Source organism: Cyanistes caeruleus, chromosome 20 (assembly GCF_971803275.1).
Source record: "Cyanistes caeruleus chromosome 20, bCyaCae1.hap1.1, whole genome shotgun sequence".
Classification (NCBI taxonomy): domain Eukaryota; kingdom Metazoa; phylum Chordata; class Aves; order Passeriformes; family Paridae; genus Cyanistes; species Cyanistes caeruleus.
Genome location: NC_141720.1, coordinates 1,957,830 through 1,982,714, shown reverse-complemented (window position 1 = coordinate 1,982,714; position 24,885 = coordinate 1,957,830). Strand labels below are relative to the sequence as shown.

General features: G+C 56.6%; 1 protein-coding gene across 2 annotated transcripts in view; it reads left to right on the top strand.

The window, feature by feature from the left end:
- WHRN (whirlin) overlaps nt 1-21,004 on the top strand; it is a 40,937-nt gene extending 19,933 nt beyond the window's left edge. Inside the window, exons 3-13 of one of the 2 annotated variants that reach the window (XM_086858170.1) lie at nt 2,638-2,763; nt 8,206-8,408; nt 8,684-8,720; nt 10,126-10,338; nt 10,854-11,060; nt 12,649-12,681; nt 15,035-15,106; nt 15,546-16,128; nt 18,832-19,010; nt 19,613-19,735; nt 20,328-21,004. In XM_086858170.1, the coding sequence (XP_086714296.1) occupies nt 2,638-2,763; nt 8,206-8,408; nt 8,684-8,720; nt 10,126-10,338; nt 10,854-11,060; nt 12,649-12,681; nt 15,035-15,106; nt 15,546-16,128; nt 18,832-19,010; nt 19,613-19,735; nt 20,328-20,510 (1,959 nt within the window). In that variant the 3' untranslated portion in view covers nt 20,511-21,004. The remainder of the gene's footprint in view (nt 1-2,637; nt 2,764-8,205; nt 8,409-8,683; nt 8,721-10,125; nt 10,339-10,853; nt 11,061-12,648; nt 12,682-15,034; nt 15,107-15,545; nt 16,129-18,831; nt 19,011-19,612; nt 19,736-20,327) is intronic. The other variant, XM_086858169.1, reaches the window with a different exon arrangement.
- The last annotated feature ends 3,881 nt before the right edge of the window (nt 21,005-24,885 follow it).

Below are 24,885 nucleotides of genomic sequence, written 5' to 3'. Positions count from 1 at the left end.
CTCCACACACACTGGGAGCTGCTGCTCCCCCACTTTGGGCAGACACAGCAATTCCTCTCCAAGCCTGGCAGCCAAGGACACCTCAGTGCCTCAGGCCCCAGAGATGGAAACAAAAGGGAGCTGGGGGCAGCAAACTTGGGGGAAATGACTTCATTCCCTGCAGCTGGAATTGGGGGATGAACCCCAATGTGCAAATGGACCAAACTTATAAAAGTGTGAAACCTGTGAGTTGTGGCCCATTTTTGGGCCCTGGGGGGCTTTGACTGCCCAAAATGTCCCTGAAGGCCCCTCAATAAATAGATCTGCTCTTTATTTATTTTCATTCATTAATTAATTAAATTTTATTTATTTATTTCTGGCCTCTGTTTTTAGGTAACCCCATAAAGGCATCACCTTCCCTCCCCACCTGACCCCACTGAGCCCTGTGCCTGCCAGCACTCCCTCCCTTCCCCAGGCATTCCCGAAATCCCTGCTGTGTCCATGAGCTGGCTGCTCCCTGCCTGCTCCCTGCCCTGTGCCACGCTGTTCCCGGCAGCTCCTGCTGCTGCCTTCATTCAGGGAGCTATTAGCTGATTAAGAGATGCAATTAAACCCTCAGCAACCCAACTTTCTGGGCTGCCAGCAGCCATGGGTTTTCCAGGAGCGCTGAGGTTTCTCTGCATGGCTCAGTGTGGAATCCTGGAGGGTTTTTTATTGGGTTTTTTTCCTGTATCCGTGGCTTTCCTGCCTCTGGAAGCGCAGTTTGCCCTGTGCAGGGGTGAACAGAGCAGCTCACGTGGCAGCTCCTCAGCAGCAGAGGGACAGGGGGTATCTCTTACTCCATCTGATGCTCTCCCCATGAGGGGGGAGCAGCTTCTCAGCTTACCAGGATAGTGTTTAAAGGGAAATGGAAATGTCTGCAGGCAGAGCTGCCCCTCCTGCTGCTAACCCCAGCACGTAAAAATGTCATCTGGGGACCTCCAGAGGGAATTTTGTCATTCCCAGTCTATTCTGATGTGATCTGGGATTCCAGGCACCTCGCTGCATTTCTCCTACTTGTATTGTTCCCAATCTGGGGAATTTTCTGCGAGGCGCAGCCATGGTGAGGTGAAAAACAGCAGATTCCATCAGGCAGACTGGGAGGTAACAGCACTGCAGAAAAGCTGAATATTTTTCCTGATTCTCAAAACCACTCAGCAAAGTGTTCTGTGCTCCAGAGTAAGATTTCCCTGTGAGGAGAAAACCAAACTTCCCTTGGCTGCTCCTTTGGGTGGGTCCAGTGCCCAGCTCGTCTCTCCAGCCTGGAGCATGAAGGTCTCTGTAATTCCTTTATAATCCTTCAATGCTAAAATTGTTTCCAGCACTTTCTGCCCTTTATAGCAGGGAAAGGAAGCCCAGGGAACATCAGGTTTTTCAGAGGAGGATGCTGGTGTAGGTAGTTGATGTTTTACAGGTTTTTTTTTGCATCCATTTCTCTAAATCAAAAATGTGGAGCCTTAGGTGGATTTGTGTCCTGCTGTTGATTTCTGTGTTTCCATCACCAAGATAGAAAATGGGTTTTCAGTACCAGCCACTCTAAAACTGGCCTGAATTCCCTCTGTGATGCTGTGTCCTCTAGAAAGATGGATTAATTACCGACTTGAAGCTGAGAATTATTTTTCCATCCAAGTAAATGTGGAAGATTTTGGTTTGACTGCAGCGAAGGGGTTTCAATATAAATGCCCTTCACAAACAGCTTGTTTCTGGTTGTTTCTATCAGTGTGAAACACATTTTGGCTTTTCTCATTTGTTTTTATTCCTGCTGTCTGCTTTTCTCCAGAAGTGACTCAAAAACTTGGGAGCAAAGCAACGAAATAACCCTGGAGTTATTCATTTAGAAAGTGTCATGCAGCGAGTGAACAAAGGCCATTTTAAATGGAGAGTCCTCGAGGGAGCTGAGCATTGCTCATGCACTCCAGATTCCCACCTGAACATCCAAACATTGGCAGGCCCTGTGAGGAGGAGAGGGTGGGTGAAGGCAGGTGGGAGCTGGCTCTGCAAATCTGAGTTTGGTGGGGAGAACATCTGTCCAGCTGCTGCCTGGCAGGGTGTGGGAAATATGGAATGCTTCCCACATGGAGAGGGAATTTGTGGGAATGTTTCCTTCCATGGGAAGGTTTTTGTGGCTTTGTTAATTGGAGGTAATCCCAGGTGGCTGGGAGAGGAGCCCCCTGTGGGTTTGTGCTGTGGGGTGGCCCTGCACAGGGGGACAGCTGGAGCTGGGCTCATTCCCAGTCTGGGTGGAGAAGGATCCTGGCTCTGTTTGCACAGGCAGGAATGGCAGAGGGGGAATTGACAGCCAGTGCTGGCTGGCACCACCCCACTGCTGCTCTTGGGGCTTTGGGGGTCGCTCTCAGCTCAGCCTCTACCCCAGGGATGCACCTGAAAAAGGAGAGTGGGAAACTGCTGGGGATCAGTGTGGCTGAAAATCCACCCAAATGTGCTGCCCCTCGTGTGGCTGAACCTCTCTGAAGCTCTCTGAAGCTTCCAGAGCTTTTCCTCCTGGTGCTCCCACTGCCTCCTCAATCCCACAGGAGCTGCTGTCCAGCCCAGGCTCTGTGGCTGTGTCCCACCTCTGTTTTGGACACCACATAAACGTCTCCTCCTACTCCCCTGCAGGTGAATCTGGTCCTGAACGAGGGGAAATCCCTGGGCCTCATGATCCGAGGAGGGGCAGAATATTCCCTGGGCATCTACATCACGGGTGTGGACAAGGGCTCCGAGGCAGAGAGCACTGGCTTGAAGGTGAGAGTGATCCCAGAGAACAAAACACACTTTTAAGGTAATATCAGTGTAGGAGGTGATGTAAAGGTTGGTCTTTATTGGAGACATCCGGGGACAAATGTGGAAAAAATGTCCAAAAAAATCCCCCCCGTTTTGGGGGTGAACACAGTTTTATAAGTTTAGCAAATCAGCATAATTGACAATTAGCAGCACGAGTGGTGATGCAATTCCCCCCTTGTTCAAGCCTCTTCTAAATCCTCCCCTCTCAGAGGAAACTGAACTTTGTTGGTGAAAAATGTGTCTCAAAGAGCTGTTTTTTGGCCTTGGTTCCCAAGGAGAGCCAAGATGGGATTGGGGCTTTGGAATGTGTTTTGGCTTTGTGCCTATGGAAAAGCCACAGAGCTCCAAATAAATGTGTAAAGAATAGAGAGAATATAGAAAAGAAGAAAAAAAAAAAAAAAAAAAGACAAAAATCAGGATGTTCCCTTCTCTGAACCTGCTGGGATCACAGCTGATCCTGGAAGGGACATTTGGGGTTAAAATTGTGTGTGTTCACCAGTGGAATAAGTAGGAAAGGGAGCAATGGGATGTCTCTGTGTGCCAGGCAGAAATGGGGCACGTTTGACACTCAGACTCCTCAGGCTGGATCATTTTACTTCAGTCACAGTTTCTTTTCTGGTGTGTTTTTCCCTATAAATGACCCGATTCCCTGCAATGACATGCAATCACTGCTTCCTCCAGTGCATTCTCATGGGCTCTGAGGGTCAGTTCTTTCCCATTCCATATTTCCCAGTCCTGTTCTGTGTGTCAGCTGAGATCTGATGCATGTTAAACCCTGAAGTGTCCTCTCAGTGCCCTGGACTGGTGCTGAGGATGAGATCAAGACATTTGAGGAGAAATGGGATGGGCTCTGGTGTCTGCTGAGGCCTCACTCACCTCCCCAGGTGGATTCACCAGCACTGCCATGGCCCTGGCACAGGGAATTCTTGGATCCCCATCCCTGGAAGTGTCCAAGGCCAGGCTGGATGGAGCTGGGAGCAGCTTGGGACAGTGGAAGGTGTCCCTAAACACAGGAGTGGCACTGGATGGGCTTTAAGGTCCCTTTTAACCCAAACCAATCTGAAATTTTCCAGACATTTCATTTTTACCTCCTTGTATCACCAAATCACAAGTTTGGACTCTGATAACTAAAATTAATAATTAATACTTTGCACTTCCCTTAAATTTTGATTGAAGGGCAAATGAAAGTCAGGAAAACCCAAGGAAGTCTCTCTGAGGCCCAGAAACTTTTCCAAGCTCCAGAAACAAGAGTCCAAGCTCCTGAGATGAGGGTCCCAGAGGAGGTGCAGCCCTGCTGGTGCTGGTCCATGTGCTGCTGTTCTGCTCCCTCAGCAGGCAGAATTCCAGCAGAAACCAGGCTGGATCTCTGCAGTCAGTCAATAACTAAATATTCATAGTCTTGGCCTTGGCCTTCTTGATGTTTATTCATTCATGAAACTTCTGACAATGTGTTCTTCGGGCATGTTTTAAAATCTGCTGCCTCGGAGGAAGTTTGGAGAGTGAGAAAGTGGGGGTTAGCAGAGGGCTGCAGAGGAGGGAGGTGAGTCAGCCTTGTTTGCTTTCAGCTCCTGTCCTTCCTGCCTCCTTGGTGACGTTCCCAGCGGTGCCCGGCACGAGCTGAGCTCCTGATGCTGTTCCTGCCTCTGCTGGCCCTGATTTCTTCCTCGCTCATTTTTTCTGCTGCTGTCTTTTGTCAGGATTGGGGTTCTTTCTCCTCCTTAAGCCATTTTTGTTTTCTCTCCTTGACCTTTAAATCAGGAATAGCCTATTCCAGGGAGCTTGCTTTGGGCAAACAACTCAATATTGAGTTCCCAGAACGAGGGCTGGGGTGAAAAGGGCTGCCACCATCCATATTTATCCAGATATGAGAGGAGAGGGAAAGGGAGACTGTAAATAGGAAGAGCAGAATGATTTTACGTCAGCAGTGGCTGTCATAGAACAAAGAGTAATTTAAGATCTCCAAGATCATCGTGTCCAACCATTCCTCCAGCACTGCCAAGGCTGCTGTCCCCAAGTGCCACATCCACGTGGATTTTAAATCCTTTCAGAGGTGGGGACACCACCACTGCCCTGGGCAGCCTGTGCTGGATGTTTTCCTTATTTTCCCAAAATCCCCCCTGAGCTGCCTGAGCTGTTCCCTCTCTTCCTGTCCCTGTTCCCTGGGGCTGTCCCCTCCTGCCAGGGACTTGTGCAGAGCCAGAATTTCCCCCTGAGCCTCCTTTTCTCCAGGCTGAGCCCCTTCCCAGCTCCCTCAGGAATTCTCCAGCCCCTTCCCAGCTCCCTCAGGAATTCTCCAGCCCCTTCCCAGCTCCCTCAGGAATTCTCCAGCCCCTTCCCAGCTCCCTCAGGAATTCTCCAGCCCCTTCCCAGCTCCATCAGGAATTCTCCAGCCCCTTCCCAGCTCCATCAGGAATTCTCCAGCCCCTTCCCAGCTCCATTCCCCTCCCTGGACACAATTTGGTGTCATCTCCAAACTCCCTGGGGGTGCCCTCGTGCCCCTCATCCCAAAGCCACCCCTTGAAAGCTGCACTGAGCTTTGAGGTCTGGACACAGACAGATACCCTGGAAAAGAGAAGATGGAGTAAAAGCCTTGTGGCTCTCTCAGAGTTTGGGAATGAGCTGCAAAGTGAGGAAGTCACTCAGGAGGTTCGTGGTTGTGTAACACTTCTCCTGGTCCTTCCAGTGGTGTCACCTTGATGGGGACAGAAATCTCCTCTCCTGGGAAGCCACAGAAACATCCTCCCATCAGTGCCACCCCCAGAGAGCCCCTTCCCTCCCTGGGCTCTCGTGTCCCCTCTGTGTGTGTGTTCCTGCTCTCTGGGCTGCAGTGCCAATGGGGAAAGGACTCATTTTCAGTCAGCCACAGCCCCCTCATTCCCTGTCCTGCTCCCAGGTCTGTCCTGGACACTTCCCACAGGCTCTTGGACGTGGATCATGCCCTGAGCCCTTTTCCTCCTGGAGAAGCTGAGCACTTCCTCCTTTACTGCGAGCCTTCATTCGCTCAGTTCCAAACTTATCCCTACATTCTCCTGCCCGTATCTTTAATTTCTTAAGGGCTTTTGGTAATTATTTGTGCTGGAGAGAGGCTCCTTCTACTTTAGTGCTATCTCCAGTGTCATTTAGCCCCTCTGCTGGCACTTTAAACAGGGCTGATGCCAGTGCCAGCCCATTTGGCACCCCTTGGCCCTGATATTCCCAGCTCAGTTTGGTGTCTTTTAACCTTAACTCACATTTGAAATCTCTTGCCTGTTTTTCTGCCTGATTGAATTTCTCCCAGAGCCAATTCTGATTATTTTAAAGAGACTTTAGGTGCTCAGAACCCTTTTCTGAAGCCCATTAAGTTTCTCTTGACTGCAGCTCCCCTTGCCCAGTGTCTGCAGGAGGAGAAGGAGCCAGGGCTGTCATCGAGGTGTTATTTCCAAGCTCTCTTCTTGTCATGGTCTGTCACTTTCTGCGTGTCGTGTTCAGCCCCTGCATTTCAGGCTACGTTTTTCCCTAAGAAATGAGAATAATCCACGTTTTCAGAGGTGTTCAAGCATTCAGCACATCCCGGGTATCCACCCACCATTAGCTGAGCACAACTGAAAAGTAGTTCCTGAAATATCCAGGGCAATAATTTTCCTGTGTTTTATTTTATTTTTTATTTTTTTTTTATGTCTTTTTATTACTTCTTTTATTCTGTGCCAGTTTGGAGCTGTGAATACAGCAAATCATTTCTCAGGGTCAGCTTTTGTTTCAGTAGATGGGTATTTTGCATCACTGCAGTGTTTTTGTTACTTTTCCCACTTGTCCTTGAATTTGGGGGGAAAAATATCATTATTATCTATGTTAATTAGCAAAAAATCCAGGGTCCCTCTGGTCCCCCTGACGTTATGAGAGCATGCCAGGTTCCTCTTGGTTCACCCTTAAAAAGGAGAAATTAAAGAAAGATTATTAAACCTGTGTAACTGTCCTGAACCAAAAAATCATGAAAATTTAATCCCTGGTATGGAAACCCATTAAAGATTCGTAACTGCAATAAAACTGCCTAATCAAATTTGGGGTTTTATTGTTTTGGTGCTCCTTGTTTGAGCAGCAAAATCCACTCCATGGGGCTGCCTGATGGATCAGAAAGACCTGGGAGATGATATTTGTGCACCTGAGGTGCTTCTCTTGCCCTTCAGGCCCTGGCACAATTCCCCTCCCCTGTTTCATTGGTAATCAGCAATTTTCTGACCGTGGATTTAAAGCTGACAGAAACTGAAGGGAACCTGAGATATTTGTGGAGCCCCATGGTTGGGAGCGTGGTCATTTTGTGTCATTTGCCTCCCCCTGGGATCCTTCTGGCATATTTTAGGTCACTTCCAACACAAACTATTGAAATTTATGGTGAAGAATGAGGCAAATCCACTCAGGGTCCCTGGATGGAGCTGAACGTGGAGCTGAGCTGTGCTGCACTCAATGATCTTAAAGGCCTTTTCCAACCCAGATTCCATGATGCTCCTAGTCCTTTTTCCCCTCAGCACCACTCTGAGCCTCCTCCCTGAGCCTCCTCTGTCCTTTGGGCAGAGGGAAGGGCAATCAGGAGCCCTTCTCTGGCTTCTGCCAGCGTTCTTTTGTCCAGCTCCATCCAGCCCCCCCACACCACCTCCTCTCTAAATTTAACAGGCCTAATCTCTTCCATCTGTCCTTTCACAGGCACCTTCATCTGCCACTGATCATTTTTGTTTCGTGTCTCTGGACCTTTTCCCTCTCCAGGCAGAGGAGAAAATCCGTGCTGTGTTTCGGTGGAGCTGTGCTGAGGCCTGTGGTTAAGCAAAGATAGGAAAGGGCAGTTTCAAAAATGTGCTTTATCAGGAGCAGGGTGAGCTGTGATACAGGAGTGAGGAGGAGCACAGAGGAAGAGGAGCTGGGATGAAAGGTGAAACACCAGATTTAGATGTGTCTAAACAAGGCCAGGCTGTCAGGGAAGCTCCTGGTTCCAGCAAAGGCCTTGCTCACAGAATGAAATCTCTTAGGAGCAGCTGGGGAGGAAATAGGAGAAGAGAGCTGGGGTTCAGCTGTCCCAGATGCTGCAGGAGGCTGTGGTGAGACCCTGCATGCAGAGATCTGAGGTTTGGGGCTCCCACAGATGGTTCCCAGCCTCCCAGAGCAGCAGCAGGGATTGGGCCTTGATGTTCTTTGGGGTTGGTCGGGTCGATGGAGGAGACTGGGCAGATGAGTCTGAGCTGGGATCCTGAGCAGGCTCCACAGCCTGGTCCTCCCTGGCTGCCAGCGTGAGGGATTGTCTCCATCCAACAGCATTTTCCCTGCTCCCTGCCATTGCTGTGTCCCTCACCCGGAGCTGGGTCAGACTGGGAAAGCGTTAATCCCAAGGGGAAATCTCCAAGGACCCACCAGGCTCAGCCCATCCCGATTCCACAGGTGGGAGACCAGATCCTGGAGGTGAACGGCCGGAGCTTCCTGAGCATCCCCCACGACGAGGCCGTCAAGCTGCTCAAGTCCTCGCGTCACCTCATCATGACGGTGAAGGACATCGGGCGCCTGCCCCACGCCCGCACCACCGTGGACGAGACCCGCTGGATCACCAGCTCCCAGCTCGGGGAGACGCTGCTCAGCTCGGCGGGGTGCGTGCCTGGGTGGCTTTTTGGGGGGCTCACGGCCCCTGGGGGTGCTCACAGTGCCCTGGCAGGGTGGGCACCCCCAGCCTGCCCATGGAGCTCCCCGTTCCGGGCTCCTGTATCAGGGAAGAATCTCTGGCCTGTAAGGTGGAGGGGGTGTGGACAATGTCGTGCTGTCCCTTCCCCTTGTCCCCTGCCTTTGGGCTCTGCAGAGAGGAGAGGAGGTGACAAGTGACAAGTGACAGGTTCTCGGTGCTAACTGGTCTTCTCCCTCCTCGCAGGGCAGTGGGTGACCATGCTATGGACGTGGCAGCCAGGGTAAGACATTCCCGATGCCTTGGGAAAACATCACTGCTCTTGGGGTTTATTTTCCATGGGAAGGAAGGACCTGTTGCTCCTGGTTATAACAGGGATGCTGGTTTGGGATTTTAATGGGCCTTTCTCCTTCCCATGCCATGTTGGCAGCTGCAGTGCCCCTCTCCAGGCACCTCTGGCACCTGCCTAAGTGGGCCAGGGGCAATGATCACCCATGGACAAGGAGTGTGGGGAATCCCTCCACCCTGCAGATGTGACCATAATTCCTTCCTCATGGTGGCTGTCCGGGCCCTGAGAGCTGCAGCAGGCACAGGGACTCGCCCCGTGCTGTGCCTGCAGCTCTGTGCCAGCATCTTCTCCCCACACCTCTCTGCAAAGCTTTTAAATGGAAAATTTAAATGGAAATTAAGCAGGGAGGTTTCACACGTGGCTCTCACTGATAACAGCTTTGTGCTCTTTGCTGGCAAAACATGTTCCCCAGCCTCAACTCCTCTCTGTGTCTGGGATAGTCGGGGTCTTGTCTGGTTCCATTTCCCTGTGCCAGCTCTGTCTGGGAGGAAACACCAAGGACCTCCCCTAAGAAATCCCTCTCCAAGGGAAAAAGCCTTTCATCTGCAGCCAGGCTTGTCTCTCCCTGGGGCTCCTTTGGTTGCCAGTGGCTCTTTCTTCACGAAGGTCTGCTTCAAGCTGGCAGTGGGGGAAAATGAGCCTTTTCCACAGGTTGGGGAGCTGGCCTGTCTCCTTTGGCCAGTTCCCCCAGTTCAGCCAGGGAGGAGCACAGCCTGGGATTAAATCACTGCCTGGCTGGGGGACAGGCTCTCCACTTGCTGAAAAGGGATGGGAAACTTGACTCATGCTGCATGAACTCAGAGAATCAGAGAATCACAGAATATCCTGAGCTGGAGGGACCCCCAGGATCACCCAGCCCAGCTCCCAGCCCTGCCCAGACCCCCCAACATCCCAGCCTGGGCATCCCTGGAGCTCTGGCAGCCTCGGGGCCGTGCCCATTCCCTGGGGAGCCTGGGCAGTGCCAGCAGCCTCTGGGGGAAGAACCTTGCCCTGATCTGCAGCCTGAGCCTGGCCTGGCCCAGCTCCAGCCGTTCCCTGGCTGCTGTCCCTGTCCCAGAGAGAAAAGCTCAGCTCCTCTGATCACAGCTTTGGAGTTACCCAAAGCGGTGACACTGAAAGGCTGATGAATTTCTGGGGGCACCTTCCTCCTGCCATCCCCAAAATCCTCCTTCCAGTGAGATTCCCAGCTCCCCCCTGCAGTGTGACACACAGGCAGAGAGGGCTGGTGGGCAGAGCCCGGGGCAGGGGCGCTCCTGGGTGCAGCCCAGCTGTCTCAGCAGGGCACTGCCAGCCCCAAGGCTGTCACTGTCCCCTGCAGCCCTCTCTGCTCTCTCTGCAGCCCGTGTTCTACCGGGGGCTGGCCGGCTCGCAGGTGACCCTGAGCACCATGGTGAACCAGACACGCGTCATGCTGGAGGAGCAGGCACGGCACCTGCTCAACGAGCAGGAACGGGCCACCATGGGCTACTACCTGGACGAGTACAAGGAGGGCAACATCTCCGTGGATGCTCTGGTCATGGCCCTCTTTGAGCTGCTCAACACACAGGCCAAGGTGAGGCTCTCACCAGGGCAGGGACAGCTTCTCGGGGCTGGTGGGGTGAGCAGAGTCAGTGTGGGCATTGTCACAGTGCTGATCACTCCAAGGTGATCTGCTCAGGGAAAGGGGCAGGGTGGGGGAGCCTAATCCACATTATCGTGGAACCAGCACAAAACTACACCCTGTTTGGGTTGAAGGGACCTTAAAAATGATCTTGTTCCACTCCCTGCCATGGCAGGGACACCTTCCACTAGCCCAGGTTGCTCTAAGACCCATCCAGCCCAGCCTTGGGCACTGCCAGGGATCCAGAGGCAGCCACAGCTTCCCTGGGCACCCTGTGCCAGGGCCATCCTGGGGGATGCAGGCTGGTTTTTGGGGGCAGAGGAGCTTCTGGTAACATTTGGGACCAAACCTCCACCACCTGCCAGTACATCCCCTTGCCACTGCTGACCATGGTGGGAGGGAGGTCTCCATCTTCCCAGGAATGTGACTGTGCTCCAGCCTGTCTCTGCCTGTGTGTGCCCGGCCAGTTCTCGCTGCTCTCCGAGGTGAGGGGGGTGATCTCCCCACAAGACCTCGACCGCTTCGACAACCTGGTGCTGAAGAGGGAGATCGAGTCCATGAAGGCCCGGCAGCCCGCGGGGCCCAGCACCGACTCCTACTCCATGATGTCCTACAGCGACACCGTCTCGTCCTCCAGCAGCCACTTCACTGCCACCACCGTCAGCTCCGCCCGGGTAGGTCCCTCCTGCCTGCTCCCGTTCCTCTCAGCACCCCCTCCTGCCATCCCTGCAGCAAACTGATTCCCTGGAGTGCTGTAAACTCATTTCACCCCGCAGGGAGCCCTGTCCAGCTTCCCCCATGGATTCCCCAAAAGCTTTTATTTGTCTGTGGTGATTTGTGAGCTGCTGGGTGTCTCTGTGCCTCTGGCACTGAGGTGCTGCTGTCCCCTGTGTCCCTTCATCCCAGTGAGGGACTGAGCCTGCCCTGCTCCCAGAAATCCTCTGGAGCTGCAGAAATCCCAGCAATGTGCTGCCATGCCTGCTGCTGTTCAGCAGCTCTGAACTCACCTCCCAAAGGGTGCTGGCTGCCTGCTCCCCATCCCACTGGGAGCCACAGTGGCCAGGCAGCTGCATCCCATTCCCAGCCCGCTCTCCAGCACTCAGCAGCACTCCCACGTCTCTGCCAGGCCCCTGTCGCACGCACCGTCTAATTAAGTTACTGTAATCACCTCAGACTGTGCAGGCACACAGCCCCCAAATTAATTTCCTCGCCATAAAATGCCTTTCATCATAAATGCATTAGTAACCTTGGAAATTAAACCCTTCACGGAAAGGAGGAGGAACAATGGGCTCTGTGCTGGCTCCTCTGCGAGGAAAGCAGCCCACGGGGGTGGGATGGGGCTGGGGAGGGTCCACCCAGCACAGCCCATGGGGGAGAGGGGAGGGGGCTTTCCTGGGGCTCTGCCTGCCTGTGAGAGGCCTCAGAGAGTGTCAGAGCATCAGAGCTGTGCCTTTGTCCTGTTAAATGCACGAGTGCCTCAGGTCGGCAGGGATTTCAGTGAGATCCTTTCTGGATCCGCATGAACAAAGTGAGTTTTGCTCTGCTCTCCAAGGAGCTGCTGGGAAATTTTTTCTGAGGTCTGGCACGGGTCTGCCAGGATTGTGTGGCGAGCGTGGCACTCTGCTCTCATGCTGTGCCCGTGCCTGGGGCTGTGCCACGTGCTCCAGGTGTGCCTCCTGCTCCACAACACGTGCCAAACGTGGCTGCCTGGCCACGAGCGGTGGCCCAGCCCCACCTGGGACACCAGCCCTGGGCTCAGGGAGGGACACCAGGCACAGGGAAGGGAGTGGGCAGCACTGCTTTAAAAGCTTCCTTCAAGAGCTCGTGTCCCTTGGTGCCAGTGCAGGGCCTCCCTGGCTGTGGGGCACCTCTCCCATGGGTGTAAGAACCACGCAGAACCGTGTAAGAGCCTGGAGCCCTGCTCCAAGCCCTGCCTGATGATGGTAATGCTGCCTCTGGAGATGGTTGTGCCCATTCTCGCTGAAACAGCTGCCAAGCAAGGAGCACCAGCTGTTTGGATGGGTGCTTGGATAGCAGGAGATGTGGGGAGGGCTCCCAAACTCTTCCCAAACATCCCTGTGGCTGTTCCCTCCCCAGTCCTGGATGCAGCTGGATGTGGATTCTGTGGGGTGGGGCTGGGGGGGACGAGGGCAGCACCGAGCCGGGATTCTCTCTGCTCACCCATTTGTTCCACGCCTTCCCTGATGTTACATTTTCGTTTTTGTGCTTGTTTTCCTCTGCTCTCCCCCTGGCACATCCCAGGAGCGACTCCTGTGGCTCATAGACCTGATGGAGGTAGGGGCTGGGTCGGTGTGTGTGGGCAGGGGGAGGACGGGCTGGCCTGGGGGTGTCACAGCTCCTGCACCTCGTGTCACCCGTGTCTGCTGCTCCTCCCTGTCACTGCACAGAGCAGCTCCTGCCCCCAGCCCTTGGTGCTGCAAGGCTCAGCTTGAACCAGACCCACGGACACCTCGGGGATGGGGTTTTTGGAGGGAGCAGCAGAGCTGGAGGCTGGCAGACCCCACACTGCCCTCCCTGCCCTGCCTGCGGTGCTCAACACCAGCCAAAAATCACAGAGCACAGAATGGTTTGGGTTGAAGGGACCTTTGAAGCCCATCTAGTTCAACTGGCCTGCAGTGAGCAGGGACATCTTCAACCACACCAAGGTGCTCAGAGCCCCGTCCAACCCTGCCCTTGGATGTTTCCAGGGCTGCAGGGGCAGCCACAAAGTGCCTAGCAAAGCTGCTGCCATCCAGAGGTGCCTGCTCCTCCCAGGGCTGCTTCCAGAGGTGTTGGCTTGTTCCCAGCTCCCTGGGATATCCCACGTGGAGGATTCCCACGAGCTGGGAATGCTCCTCTCACAGGATGAGGATAAGGACAGAGTGTGTGGAGGTCATTAGGCATGGCTAGAGCCCCAAAAATCTGGAGCAGAGGCTTGTGGCTCCTCCATCCCTGTGGCTGCATTCCAGAGTGGGAGATGGAAGGGAAGAGAGGAGGGAAGCTGGGCTTATTCCCGGTTGTTCAGAACTGAAACTCCACAGGACTCAGGCTGAGCTCAGCAAAGCTCTCGTTAGCAGTAACTGGAAATGAGGGGACTGATTTGGAGCTGAGAGGTTAATTAAAGCTTGGGCTGTGTTCCCCGGGGAGGTGGCAGTTTCTCCACCCTTTAATCTGCAAATGAAAACTGTCTTCATGTCTGAAAGATGCTCTGCAGTTCCATCACTCCTGCTGGGGACTCTTTTTAGGATAAGAAGGACAAACATTTCCCAGCTGCTCTGAGGAGGGGCTGGAAGGGCCTCACCTGGCCCCAGTTTCTGTGAGGAACTGGAAAATGGACAGGGTAGAGGAGCAGGAGGGAGCAGCCTCCTCAATAGAGACTCATTTTTCAGGGCAGTGACTTCCATGAGTCTTTCAAGGGAAATCCAGGAAGGCAGAGCCTTGAAATAACCAATTCCTGAAAGCAAATGTGCTAAAAAGTCCTCGTGTTTTATGGCCCAGAGCAATCACTGTTTAATTTACCCCAAAGCAGCGAGCCTGGGGAAAGGCAAATCTCCTGCTCAGACACTGCAGCAGGCAGAGGTGTCCTGAGGAGGAGGAGCAGCATCAGTGTCCCTGGCTGGGGGGACAGAGCTGGCAGTGTCCCTGGCTGGGGGGACAGAGCTGGCAGTGTCCCTGGCTGGGGGGGACAGAGCTGGCAGTGTCCCTGGCTGGGGGGGACAGAGCTGGCAGTGTCCCTGGGGCTGGACAGGGCTTGGAGCAGCCTGGGACAGTGGGAGGTGTCCCTGCCCATGGCAGGGGGTTGGAATTAGATGATCTTTAAAGTCCTTTCCAACCCAAATCCTTCTGTGATTCTCTTTAAAAAGCCATCTTCCCTTATGTTGGAATAATTGAGGGTGAAGCCACCCGTGCCAGAGGAAGGTTTCCCAAGCGAGGCCTTTACCTGTCACTCCCTGAACAAGATGTTTCTTTGTGTTCTCATTCTCCAGGGCTCCTTCAGAAGCCACAGGGATAAAAGCACTTTGCATCAATGTTTTTGCTGCTCCTCTAATGGTCTTAATTGTCTCCCGTGTCTATTTTGGGACGAGAACATCTCACAGGCACGGCAGCAGCCTCCAGCAGCTGGGGGAGATGCAGATGCACCAGCGTTTCAGCTAATCAGCTGTTTACCCTGCAATAAATAACAGGCACTTAAACACAAACTGTGCCCTGCCCCATCCAAACAGCGCTGCCAGCGAGACAGGAGCTGAGCTCAGCCTCCCAGAGCAGCAGATACTGAGGGAGGGAGGCTGAGGCTGGGTTTGCTGTGAGGATGGGTTTGCTGGGGATGCTCCCCCCAAGCAGAGATGCTGCACCCCCAGCTCCACTCTGACCCCCCCGATTCAGCCAGGCTTGCTCTGCTTGGCTGCATCCGTGGCCTCTCCCTGGGCCCATCCCTACAGACAGATTCCCACAGGAAATCCCTTCTGGGTTTCTGAAGCTGTGATGTCCTCAAAACTGTGGCGTGGCATTTCCTGGTGACATTTTTGGACTCACAAAGCAGTGGCAGCGGCTTCCCTTTGCATCTGAGACCCACTGCTCTGGGTGGGAGGGGAGGAGAGTTTTAAATTTCTGTTGTCCTTCCTTCTCTCTTCCTTCTCTGCCCTCTCAGAACACGTCAGAGCTGGAGGGAGCTGGGGACTGCCACCAGAGCAGCATCAACACCCTGCCAGATGTGTCCCTGGTAAGGAGCTGGGTGGGAGCAGGAGGCAAACTGGGGGTGCTGGGCTGTGCCTCAACTTCAGCAGCTCTGCCATAGCGACCCCCCAGGGGAGGCACTGAACACAGTTGGTCTGATGGGGTCAGGAGAAGGGTTCTGGCTGGATAGGAGCAGCCTTGTGCAAACCAAAGCAAAGGTTGGGCGGGTTGTTGTGCGGCTGTGCTCGTTTGGGAGTCCTGTTCTCCTTTTCAGGAGGTCAGAAAGGTGTTTCTGTAACACTGTCTGGTCAGGAAGGTGTTTCTGTAACACTGTCTGGTCAGGAAGGTGTTTCTGTAACACTGTCTGGTCAGGAAGGTGTTTCTCTCCCAACCAGCTCCTTCAGCCATGGTCAGTGTGAGGAGATGAAGGTGCACTGACACTGAACCTGGGCACGGTGTCCTACAAACTCTGCTTGCTTTGGCAGGATGATGTCTCCTCCTTCCCAGAGGAACCACCCAACTTCAAGCCTCCTCCTCCTCCATCAGCCCCCCAGAGCCTGGACCCCTCCTCTTCCCAGCACCGGCTCCCGGGGAAGGACAAGCCCAAGCGCCCCTCCTCCGAGTCCTCCCAGTCTGGCCTTTTCTTCGTGGCCCCCCGAAACCCCTCTCCCCCTCCCAGCACCCCCGAGAAGGACACGGTCAGCGTCACCTCCACGGCCTCCACGTCCACCGAGGACTCTGCCCCCAGCGCCATCTACGCCACCATCTCCCCGTCCCCGCACGGCTCCCGCAGGCCGGCGGACGCCCAGCTCTCCCTGCTCAGCCAGCACCCCATCGGGCCCTTCCCCAGGGTCCAGTCCCCAGCCAGGCTGAAGAGCCCGTCCCCAGAGGGGATCCAGAGCCCCCCGTCCCCGTCCCCTCCTCCTCCGCCCCCGCACCCCGCGCCCCCTCCCCCGGACAAGGGCAGCCCCCAGGCCGTGGCCAACCAGCATTTCATCATGGTGGAGGTGCACCAGCCCAACAGCGAGCCCGACGTCAACGAAGTGAGGCCCCTGCCCCAGGCCAGAGGTGGGTGAACAAAGAATCCAGCAGAAAAAAACCCCATCCCTGGGGTGTTCAGAGAGAGAGCAGCAGACAGGACACAGATCTCAGGGTTTCAGGTCTCATGATGGATCTCATGATCCAAAGGTTGGAGCATCTCTCCTATGAGAGCTGGGGGTGTTTACATGGAGGAGGCTCCAGGGAGAGCTCAGAGTTTCTTCCAGGGGCTCCAGGAGAGCTGGAGAGGGAGTGGGGACAAGGGATGGAGGGACAGGACACAGGGAATGGCTCCCAGTGCCAGAGGGAAGGCCTGGATGGGATATTGGGCAGGAATTGTTCCCTGGCAGGGTGGGCAGGCCCTGGCACAGGGTGCCCAGAGCAGCTGGGGCTGTCTCTGGATCCCTGGCAGTGCCCAAGGCCAGGCTGGACAGAGTTTGGTGTAGTGGGAGGTGTCCCCGCCCATGGCTGGGGTGGGATGAGATGAGATTTAAAATCCCTTCCAACCCAGGCCATTCTTTGATCTCAAGGACCAGGAATAACTCTGGTCTCTTCCCATCAACTGTGTATTTTGGGGGGGAGGGACAAAAAAAATTCTAATTGTGCCCACACTCAGCTTGGGAGTCACGTTTATCCCAGGAAGAAGAAGCGGAAGTGAGCGAGCAGTGTGTCCCATGGGTCCCTCAGTTATGGAGGGGAAGGAGGGGTCCCAGGGGGTCCCGGGAGCTCTCAGAGGTGGAGAGGGAAGAGGGATCCTGGAGATGGAAAGGGGAGGGGGATACAGTCAATCCCTGGGATCAGGACATTCCCTGGGATCAGGACAATCTCTGGGATACAGTCAGTCCCTGGGATCAGGACATTCCCTGGGATCAGGACAGTCTCTGGGATCAGGACATTCCCTGGGATCAGGACATTCCCTGGGTTCAGGACAATCCCTGGGATCAGGACATTCCCTGGGATCAGGACATTCCCGGGGATCAGGACAATCCCTGGGATCAGGACATTCCCGGGATCAGGACATTCCCTGGGATCAGGACAGTCTCTGGGATCAGGACATTCCCGGGGATCAGGACATTCCCTGGGATCAGGACATTCCCTGGGATCAGGACATTCCCGGGGATCAGGACATTCCAGGGATCAGGACATTCCCTGGGATCAGGACAGTCTCTGGGATCAGGACATTCCCGGGGATCAGGACATTCCAGGGATCAGGACATTCCCTGGGATCAGGACATTCCCGGGGATCAGGACAATCCCTGGGATCAGGACAGTCTCTGGGATCAGGACAGTCTCTGGGATCAGGACATTCCCGGGATCAGGACATTCCGTGGGATCAGGACATTCCAGGGATCAGGACAATCCCTGGGATCAGGACATTCCCGGGGATCAGGACAATCTCTGGGATCAGGACAGTCTCTGGGATCAGGACATTCCTGGGATCAGGACATTCCCGGGATCAGGACATTCCCGGGATCAGGACAGTCTCTGGGATCAGGACAATCCCTGGGATCAGGACATTCCCTGGGATCAGGACATTCCCGGGATCAGGACATTCCCTGGGATCAGGACATTCCCGGGGATCAGGACATTCCCGGGGATCAGGACAATCCCTGGGATCAGGACATTCCCGGGATCAGGACAGTCTCTGGGATCAGGACATTCCCGGGGATCAGGACATTCCCGGGGATCAGGACAGTCTCTGGGATCAGGACAATCTCTGGGATCAGGACATTCCCCGGGATCAGGACAATCCCTGGGATCAGGACATTCCTGGGATCAGGACATTCCTGGGATCAGGACATTCCCGGGATCAGGACATTCCTGGGATCAGGACATTCCCGGGGATCAGGACATTCCCTGGGATCAGGACAGTCTCTGGGATCAGGATATTCCCTGGGATCAGGACATTCCCGGGATCAGGACATTCCCGGTTGTCCCGGCAGGAGCTCCAATGTCGCCCCCTTGTGGCGCAGTGCGGCCGCTGCAGCGGGCCCGGCGCGCTCCCCGCTGGGCCCTGCGGGTGAGCTCCGGCCGTTCCCAGGGTCCGTCCGCGCCTCCTCCTCATCCTCAGAGGGCAGGAAGCTCCTCCACGGCAGCGCCTCTTCGCTTGGCTTGGTCCCTGTCCCCTCCCTGACCCTGTTGTGGAGCATGGGCTGCATGAACTGACCTCCAGCAGGATCCCTGAATCCATCACTCTCTCCCTCCGTCCCAGTTTGGGATCTGGGCTGGGTTCCAGAGCAGAGGCTGAGGCCACTTGATGCTCCTGTGCACAGCTCTGCTCTTGTGACAGGGGGTGCGGTGAGGCTGGGGTCAATCTCTCCTCCCAGGAAACAGAGACAGGACAAGAGGAAATGGCCTCGAGCTGTGTCCGGGAGCTCCAGGTTGGATATTGGTGAAATCTCCTCGCTGAGAGAGAGTCAGGCTTTGGGAGAGGCTGCCCAGAGCCCTGGTGGAGATCCTGTCCCTGAAAGAATTTACAGTTGTGCGGTTTAGAAGTGGCCTCGGCAGTGCCGGTCTTGTGGTTGGACTCGACAATCTTGGAGGGCTTTTCCCAGCTGAGCAATTCCGTGGTTCTGAAGGGCCCTGGTGGGATGGTTGCTCTGCAGCCCCGGTGTGAATCCCAGGGAAGCTGCCCAGCCCTGGGAGCGGGAGCTGCCCTCGCTCCATGGCCCGTGGGCGCTCGGCCAGCCCGGCCCGGTGCTGCCCAGCCGCTAACGCCGCGTCTCTCCCCAGCCTCCACGCTCTCCCAGCTGTCGGACAGCGGGCAGACCCTCAGCGAGGACAGCGGGGTGGACATCGGGGAGGTCGAGACGAGCGGCAAGGACAAGAGCCGGCAGCCGGGCCCCGGGAAAAGCCGGAGCCTCAAGGAGGCCACGAGGAGCGAGGGGGCGGCAGAAGGGGCCTCCAAGCCGGTGAGGGGGGCCCGGGGTGCTGCTCTGTGTGGGAGGGGGCACCCGGGGCTGTGCCCCACTGCCTTGGCCAGCCCGTTCCTCTGCCCACCCGTGCTTAGCTGGGGTGTTCAGCCTCTCTGCTGAGGCAATCAGTTCCCTGGGGGGTGAGCTGTGGGGAGAGGGCTCAGGAGTGGATGAGAGGGGCACTGATTCGCTCTGTCCTGGGTAAATCCCATCCCTCCCAGCTCCAGCAAGCAGCTGCCTGGGACATGGGAGAATTCCTGGCTCTTAAGGGACGTCCACGAGCCATATGAGTGAAGTCACCTGTCAAAAGGGAAGGTGGCAGCAGGTATCAGACATAATTTAGAGGGTTCCTGATGGTAGTGAGGCTGAGGGACACAGGCAGGCAGGTAGAGAGCTGCTCTGCTCCTTCCCAAACCCTTCCAGACCTGTCCAGAGCTGGGATTTTACATGTCAGGAGTCAGAAAGCAACTGCAGGCCATGTCTGTCCCTCTGTGGTGGCAGCCAGAGTGTCCCTGCCTGCTGTGGGGCCCTGGCCGAGGGAGCACGGCTGGCACACGGTGTCCAGGTCCCCTCGGCAGTGCTGCCATCTGTCCCCACAGCCAGGGCTCCTGGAGCCCACGTCGTGTCTGATCCGGGTGTCCAAGAGCGCTCCCACCTTGGGCATCGCCATCGAGGGCGGCGCGAACACGCGGCAGCCGCTGCCCCGCATCGTCACCATCCAGGTAGGGACAGCTCCGTGCACATCCCATCCCTCTCCCCCCTGGGCAGGCTGGGGAGAGCCCTTGAGCCGTGGCCAGGGGGAGTTTGGGGGTTTGTCCCCCCTTACACCTCCCCAGGCACCGTTCTGCTGAGGGCCATGTCTGTGTCCTGTGGATGATCCCATCCCTGAACACATCTCCTGGGAGCCAGCTGTTTGCTCCAGACATCTCCGAGGGGATCAGGGCAGCCCTGAAAGCTTGGCTGCTGTCTCCAGATGTCTGGAAACTGCCAGACAGAGGATTGAGGAGGGGGAATGGTGGATGGGAGCCAGGGAGCCGAGCCCTCTGGAGCTGTCTTCGTGTTTGCTGTTTACTTGGGGCAAAATTCAAGTTATTTACAGCAAAAAAAAGCAGAGCCGTCTCTGCCGTGGTTATTCTTGGCCATCCCAGCTGGCATCACGCTCCAGGAGCAAGCAGGGGGGAAGCCAAATTCATCCCCTCTTTCCAAAAAGTGAAACAACATTTCACATCCATCATGTCGGATATGAAATATCTCCCAGGTTTTTTTGATGCAGGGAGCGGTGGGAGCATGAGCTGACCCCTCTCTCTCCTGCAGCGGGGGGGCTCGGCACACAACTGCGGGAAGCTGAAGGTGGGACACGTCATTTTGGAGGTGAACGGCACAGGACTCCGAGGAAAAGAGCACCGGGAAGCCGCCCGGATCATCGCTGAGGCCTTTAAGCTGAAGGAAAAGGACTACATCGATTTCTTGGTCACAGAATTCAACGTCGCCCTTTAGGAGCGGGGTTTGGGCGGGTGGGGAGCCCTGGGATGGGGATGAAGGACGAGGTGTGACAGCAGCGTCCCGCAGTCCGCACGCGCAGACACCCCCAGCTTGTCCCCAGCTGTCCCCGCGCCCGCTGCGGGCTCGCTGCCCGGGTAGGGCAGGCTGAGAACGGGCACATCCCTCGGAGCCTCCATCCCTCTCCTCTCTGGGGTGGGGAACGTCCTGTCCCCCTCAGCAGGGCAGGACAGCACAGTCTGGGTGTCCCCGCTGTCATTTGAGTGCCACACACAGAGCAAGGTGGGCCCGTGGCTCGGGCTGGAGGGAGGTTCGGGGGGTTGCCGCTCCCTTGGGTGGTCCCCAAGGTGCCCGGGTGGGTGGCACCAGCCACGGGTGGGGATGCAGAGAGAGCAACCGGAGGCCTTGTAAATCGCTGGCAGTGTCGTCGTATTTATATATACAGAGCTTGTGCTTTTAATTTTTCAATAAATCTATCAGGGTAGAAAAAAGGCTGCGCTCGGGGGGTGCTTTGGGGCTGGCATGAAGGGGTAGGAAGGGGCAGGGATGCCAGGATACTTTCCCTAATATCCTGGGAGCTTTCCAGGGTGGGTGGGAGTGGTGGGCTGAGAGGGGATGCTCTGTGTCAGCCCGGTCCCATCCTTGCTCCATCCAGTCCTAATTCCCATCCTATCCCATTCCCAGTCCTATCCCCATTTCATTCCATCCCACCTCATTCTTTCCCATTGCAATTCCTACCGCATTCCCTTCCCCATCCTCATCTCAGTCCCTGTCAAGGATGTCTGGGGGTCACCCATACCATCCCAGCCCATGGATCCCATGGATCCCATCCCATGGATCCCATGGATCCCATCCCATCCCATGGATCCCATCCCATCCCATGGATCCCATCCCATGGATCCCATCCCATCCCATGGATCCCATGGATCCCATCCCATCCCATGGATCCTATCCCATGGATCCCATCCCATCCCATGGATCCCATGGATCCCATCCCATCCCATGGATCCTATCCCATGGATCCCATCCCATCCCATGGATCCCATCCCATCCCATGGATCCCATCCCATGGATCCCATCCCATCCCATGGATCCTATCCCATGGATCCCATCCCATCCCATGGATCCCATGGATCCCATCCCATCCCATGGATCCTATCCCATGGATCCCATCCCATCCCATGGATCCCATCCCATCCCATTCAATCCCACGGGATCCCGCCAATGGGCAGCGCCCCGCCAGGGGGTGCCCGCGCTGCATAAATTATGCCAATGAGTACCGCTCATCCGCGCCTCTGATTGGCTGTCAGCAGCGGGACATGTAAATAAGGGGTGGGAGGGATTTATGCTAACGACCTCCCTCTCCGCGCGCGGATTGGCGGAGCGCGGCTGGTATGCTAATGAGAGGAGGCCACGCCCCCTGGCGCCGCGGGCCGCGCTTTTGTCCGGCGGGGCCGGGCCGGGGCTGGATCGGGACCGGGATCGGGACCGGGATTGGGACCGGGATTGGGACCGGGATCAGAACCGGGAGCGGCATCGGGATCAGAACCGGAGCCGCCCAGCGCCGGCCGAGGAGGCGCCGGCCGGGCCCTCCCTACAGGTGGGCAGCGCGCGGGGCCGAGGGCGCTTCTCCAGCGATGCCCTCGGGCCAGATGTGCCCCAGCTGTGCCCCAGCTGTGCCCGGGGACGGGTGGGAATGGCTCGGCTGCTCCCTGCGAGCCGCCCGCTGCAGCTGGAAGGAAGGAGAGGGCCCCCGGAGGCAGAGCTGGAGGCACAGCCCGCGGGCCCCATCCCGGGGCCGCATCCAGAGCTCCCGGCTCTGCTGAGCCCCCTCGGGCAGGGCTGGCTCGGAACCGGGGCTGCTTGGGGTCCCTGGGCGGAGCGGGGGAACCCCCAGCCCCGGCGGGGTCCCTGCGGCCGAGGGCATGGGACACACCGGGGGGATGCGGGACACACCGGGGGGATGCGGGACACACCGGGGGGATGCGGGACACACCGGGGGGATGCGGGACACACCGGGAGGATGCGGGACACACCGGGGGGATGCGGGACACACCGGGGGGATCCACACCGGGAGGATGCGGGACACACCGGGAGGATGCGGGACACACCGGGAGGATGCGGGACACGCCGGGAGGATGCGGGACACACCGGGAGGATGCGGGACACACCGGGGGGATCCACACCGGGGGGATGCGGGACACACCGGGGGGATGCGGGACACACCGGGAGGATGCGGGACACACCGGGGGGATGCGGGACACACCGCTCCTGGCCGAGGCGTGTCCTCCCCACGCCATCGCAGCCTCCGTGGCCCCGAGGAAACTTGCCATAAGTTTTGTTTCTGGCGGCGCCTCCTCCCCGCCGGGGCCGGAGGATTCCGGGAGAGTTCCGTCAGGGCTGCGGAGGCGGCGGAGAGGCACGGCCGGGGCTCGGCGGAGCCTGCGGGGCTCCTCCGGGGAAGTGGCCGGGGCAGCGTTCGGCTTCAGTTCCGTGTTTGATTTAAAGGGCAGCCGTGCTCCTGGTGTCCCGTGCTCAGCCGCAGCATTTCGGTACCCTCCGGGCACGGCTGAAATCGCTTCGGAATGGTCAAGGGCAGCCGGAGAGCACGGCCGGGGATGAAAAAGCTCCAGGGAGACCTCAGAGCCGCTCCCAGGGGCTCCAGGAGAGCTGGAGAGGGATTTTGGACAAGGGATGGAGGGACAGGACATAAAGAATGGCTTCAAACTAAGCAAGAGCAGGGTTAGGTGGGAGACTGGGGGGAAATTCTTTGCTGTGAGAGGTCGGGGCTGCCCGGAGAAGCTGGTTCAGCCCAGCGCAATCTGGCCGGCCGTGTCCCCTGTGCTAAGAAGGGATCTGGGTGCCACCGGCTGTGGCTCGGGGACAGCGGCAGCGCTCTCCAGACGGGGATTAAGGCTGTCCTTCATCATTAGGGCCACCCGCCCCCTTGGCTTCAGCCCTGCGGTGTCCAGGAGGCTCCGTGTGCCGGGGAGGAGGTGGGAAAGAGGAGCTGTCCTGCCGTGAGGCTTTGATTCTGTGCAGCTGATGGAAAAAGGACATTTCCACGGGGTTTTGGTGCCAGTATGGGGGGCTGGGAGGGGGGGACGTGGCCCCTCCAGCCGCTGGAATTGGGGTGACACGTGGGCTTTGGAGTGATGGTGACACGCGTGTGCTTTCAGAGGAGCAGGGAGGTTTGTCAGGCTCTTCCTCACTGTGATGGTCCCGCCCTTGTTCTAGTAGGAAATAATGCGAACTAAGAACGCAGCGTTTCCGCTTCTCTGCCCTCTTTCATGCCTATAAAAACGGGGCTCTGTGGGCTTTAAAAAAGGGTTTATACACGAGGAATTTCTCCCTCCTGGAGCGCAGACATCCCTTGCCAAGTCTCGGCCCCAGGCCGTTCTGGCTTCCTTCAAACCTCCAAAAACCTTCAAAAGAGATGCAGAATATCCATCCCTTGCCTGGGACGGGGGTTAAGCCCCCCCTGCGTCCCAGACGGGCACGGATGTGCAGGGGGGGCTTTAAGCGTGGGTTTTTGGGACACGGGGGAGGAGAGTGATCCCACATCGCTCAGGGGATGTGGGGTGTGGGGTTTAGAGCCCCCCATCCCCCCAGCTCTGCCCGGGGCTGACAAGGCAGTGAAGGCAGAGTGACAGCAGCCCTGTCCCCCCCTTCCCTGTCACCGAGCGAGCCCTGGGGCGGAGGATGCTCCTGTCTCCTCTGCTGTCACCGCCGATAAACCCCCGGAGCCGCGATGGCTTCGTGCTGGCCTTGATTGCTGCTGCATCCCTGCCCCACACGTGTAATGAGCTGGGCGGGCTCAGCCTCGCTCCTCCGCCTTTCCCAGGGGACAGGGAGTGCGACAGAGATGGGATCTCTGCCTGCCGGAAGGATCGGGGGGTTTGGAGCTGCGGGCAGGGACAGGCAGCACTGCTGGGAGCATCCCTCCCTCAGCTCAGCACCTCTGCCCTGAGCCACCATTTGGGACAGCCCAGGCTTGCAGGGCAGGAAGGGTTGAGGAGCTGATGCTGAATTTGGTTCAGGGTTTTCTAGCTGAGGTTTTTAAGTTTCTTTTTTAGCTCTTTTTTGGGTTGCCTGTTGCAAAAATCCTGGCTTTCAAAGAGGAGAACTTAAATACATGGATATATTTCTGCACATTTGGGATTGTTTCTGTTTGATTTGTGGCTACTGAGCACGAAGCCACATCATTTTTCAAGCTTTTCTGTGCTCCCATAACAGTGAGAAAATCACTTAGAGGGGGGAAAAGAATGTGAGATTTGTTATTCTTGCCACTGTGACCATCAGCAGAGGGCCTTTCTGGGAAAGCAATAAATGTGGCTGGGTTTGGAAGTGGATCCTGCAGACTGCAGCTGCT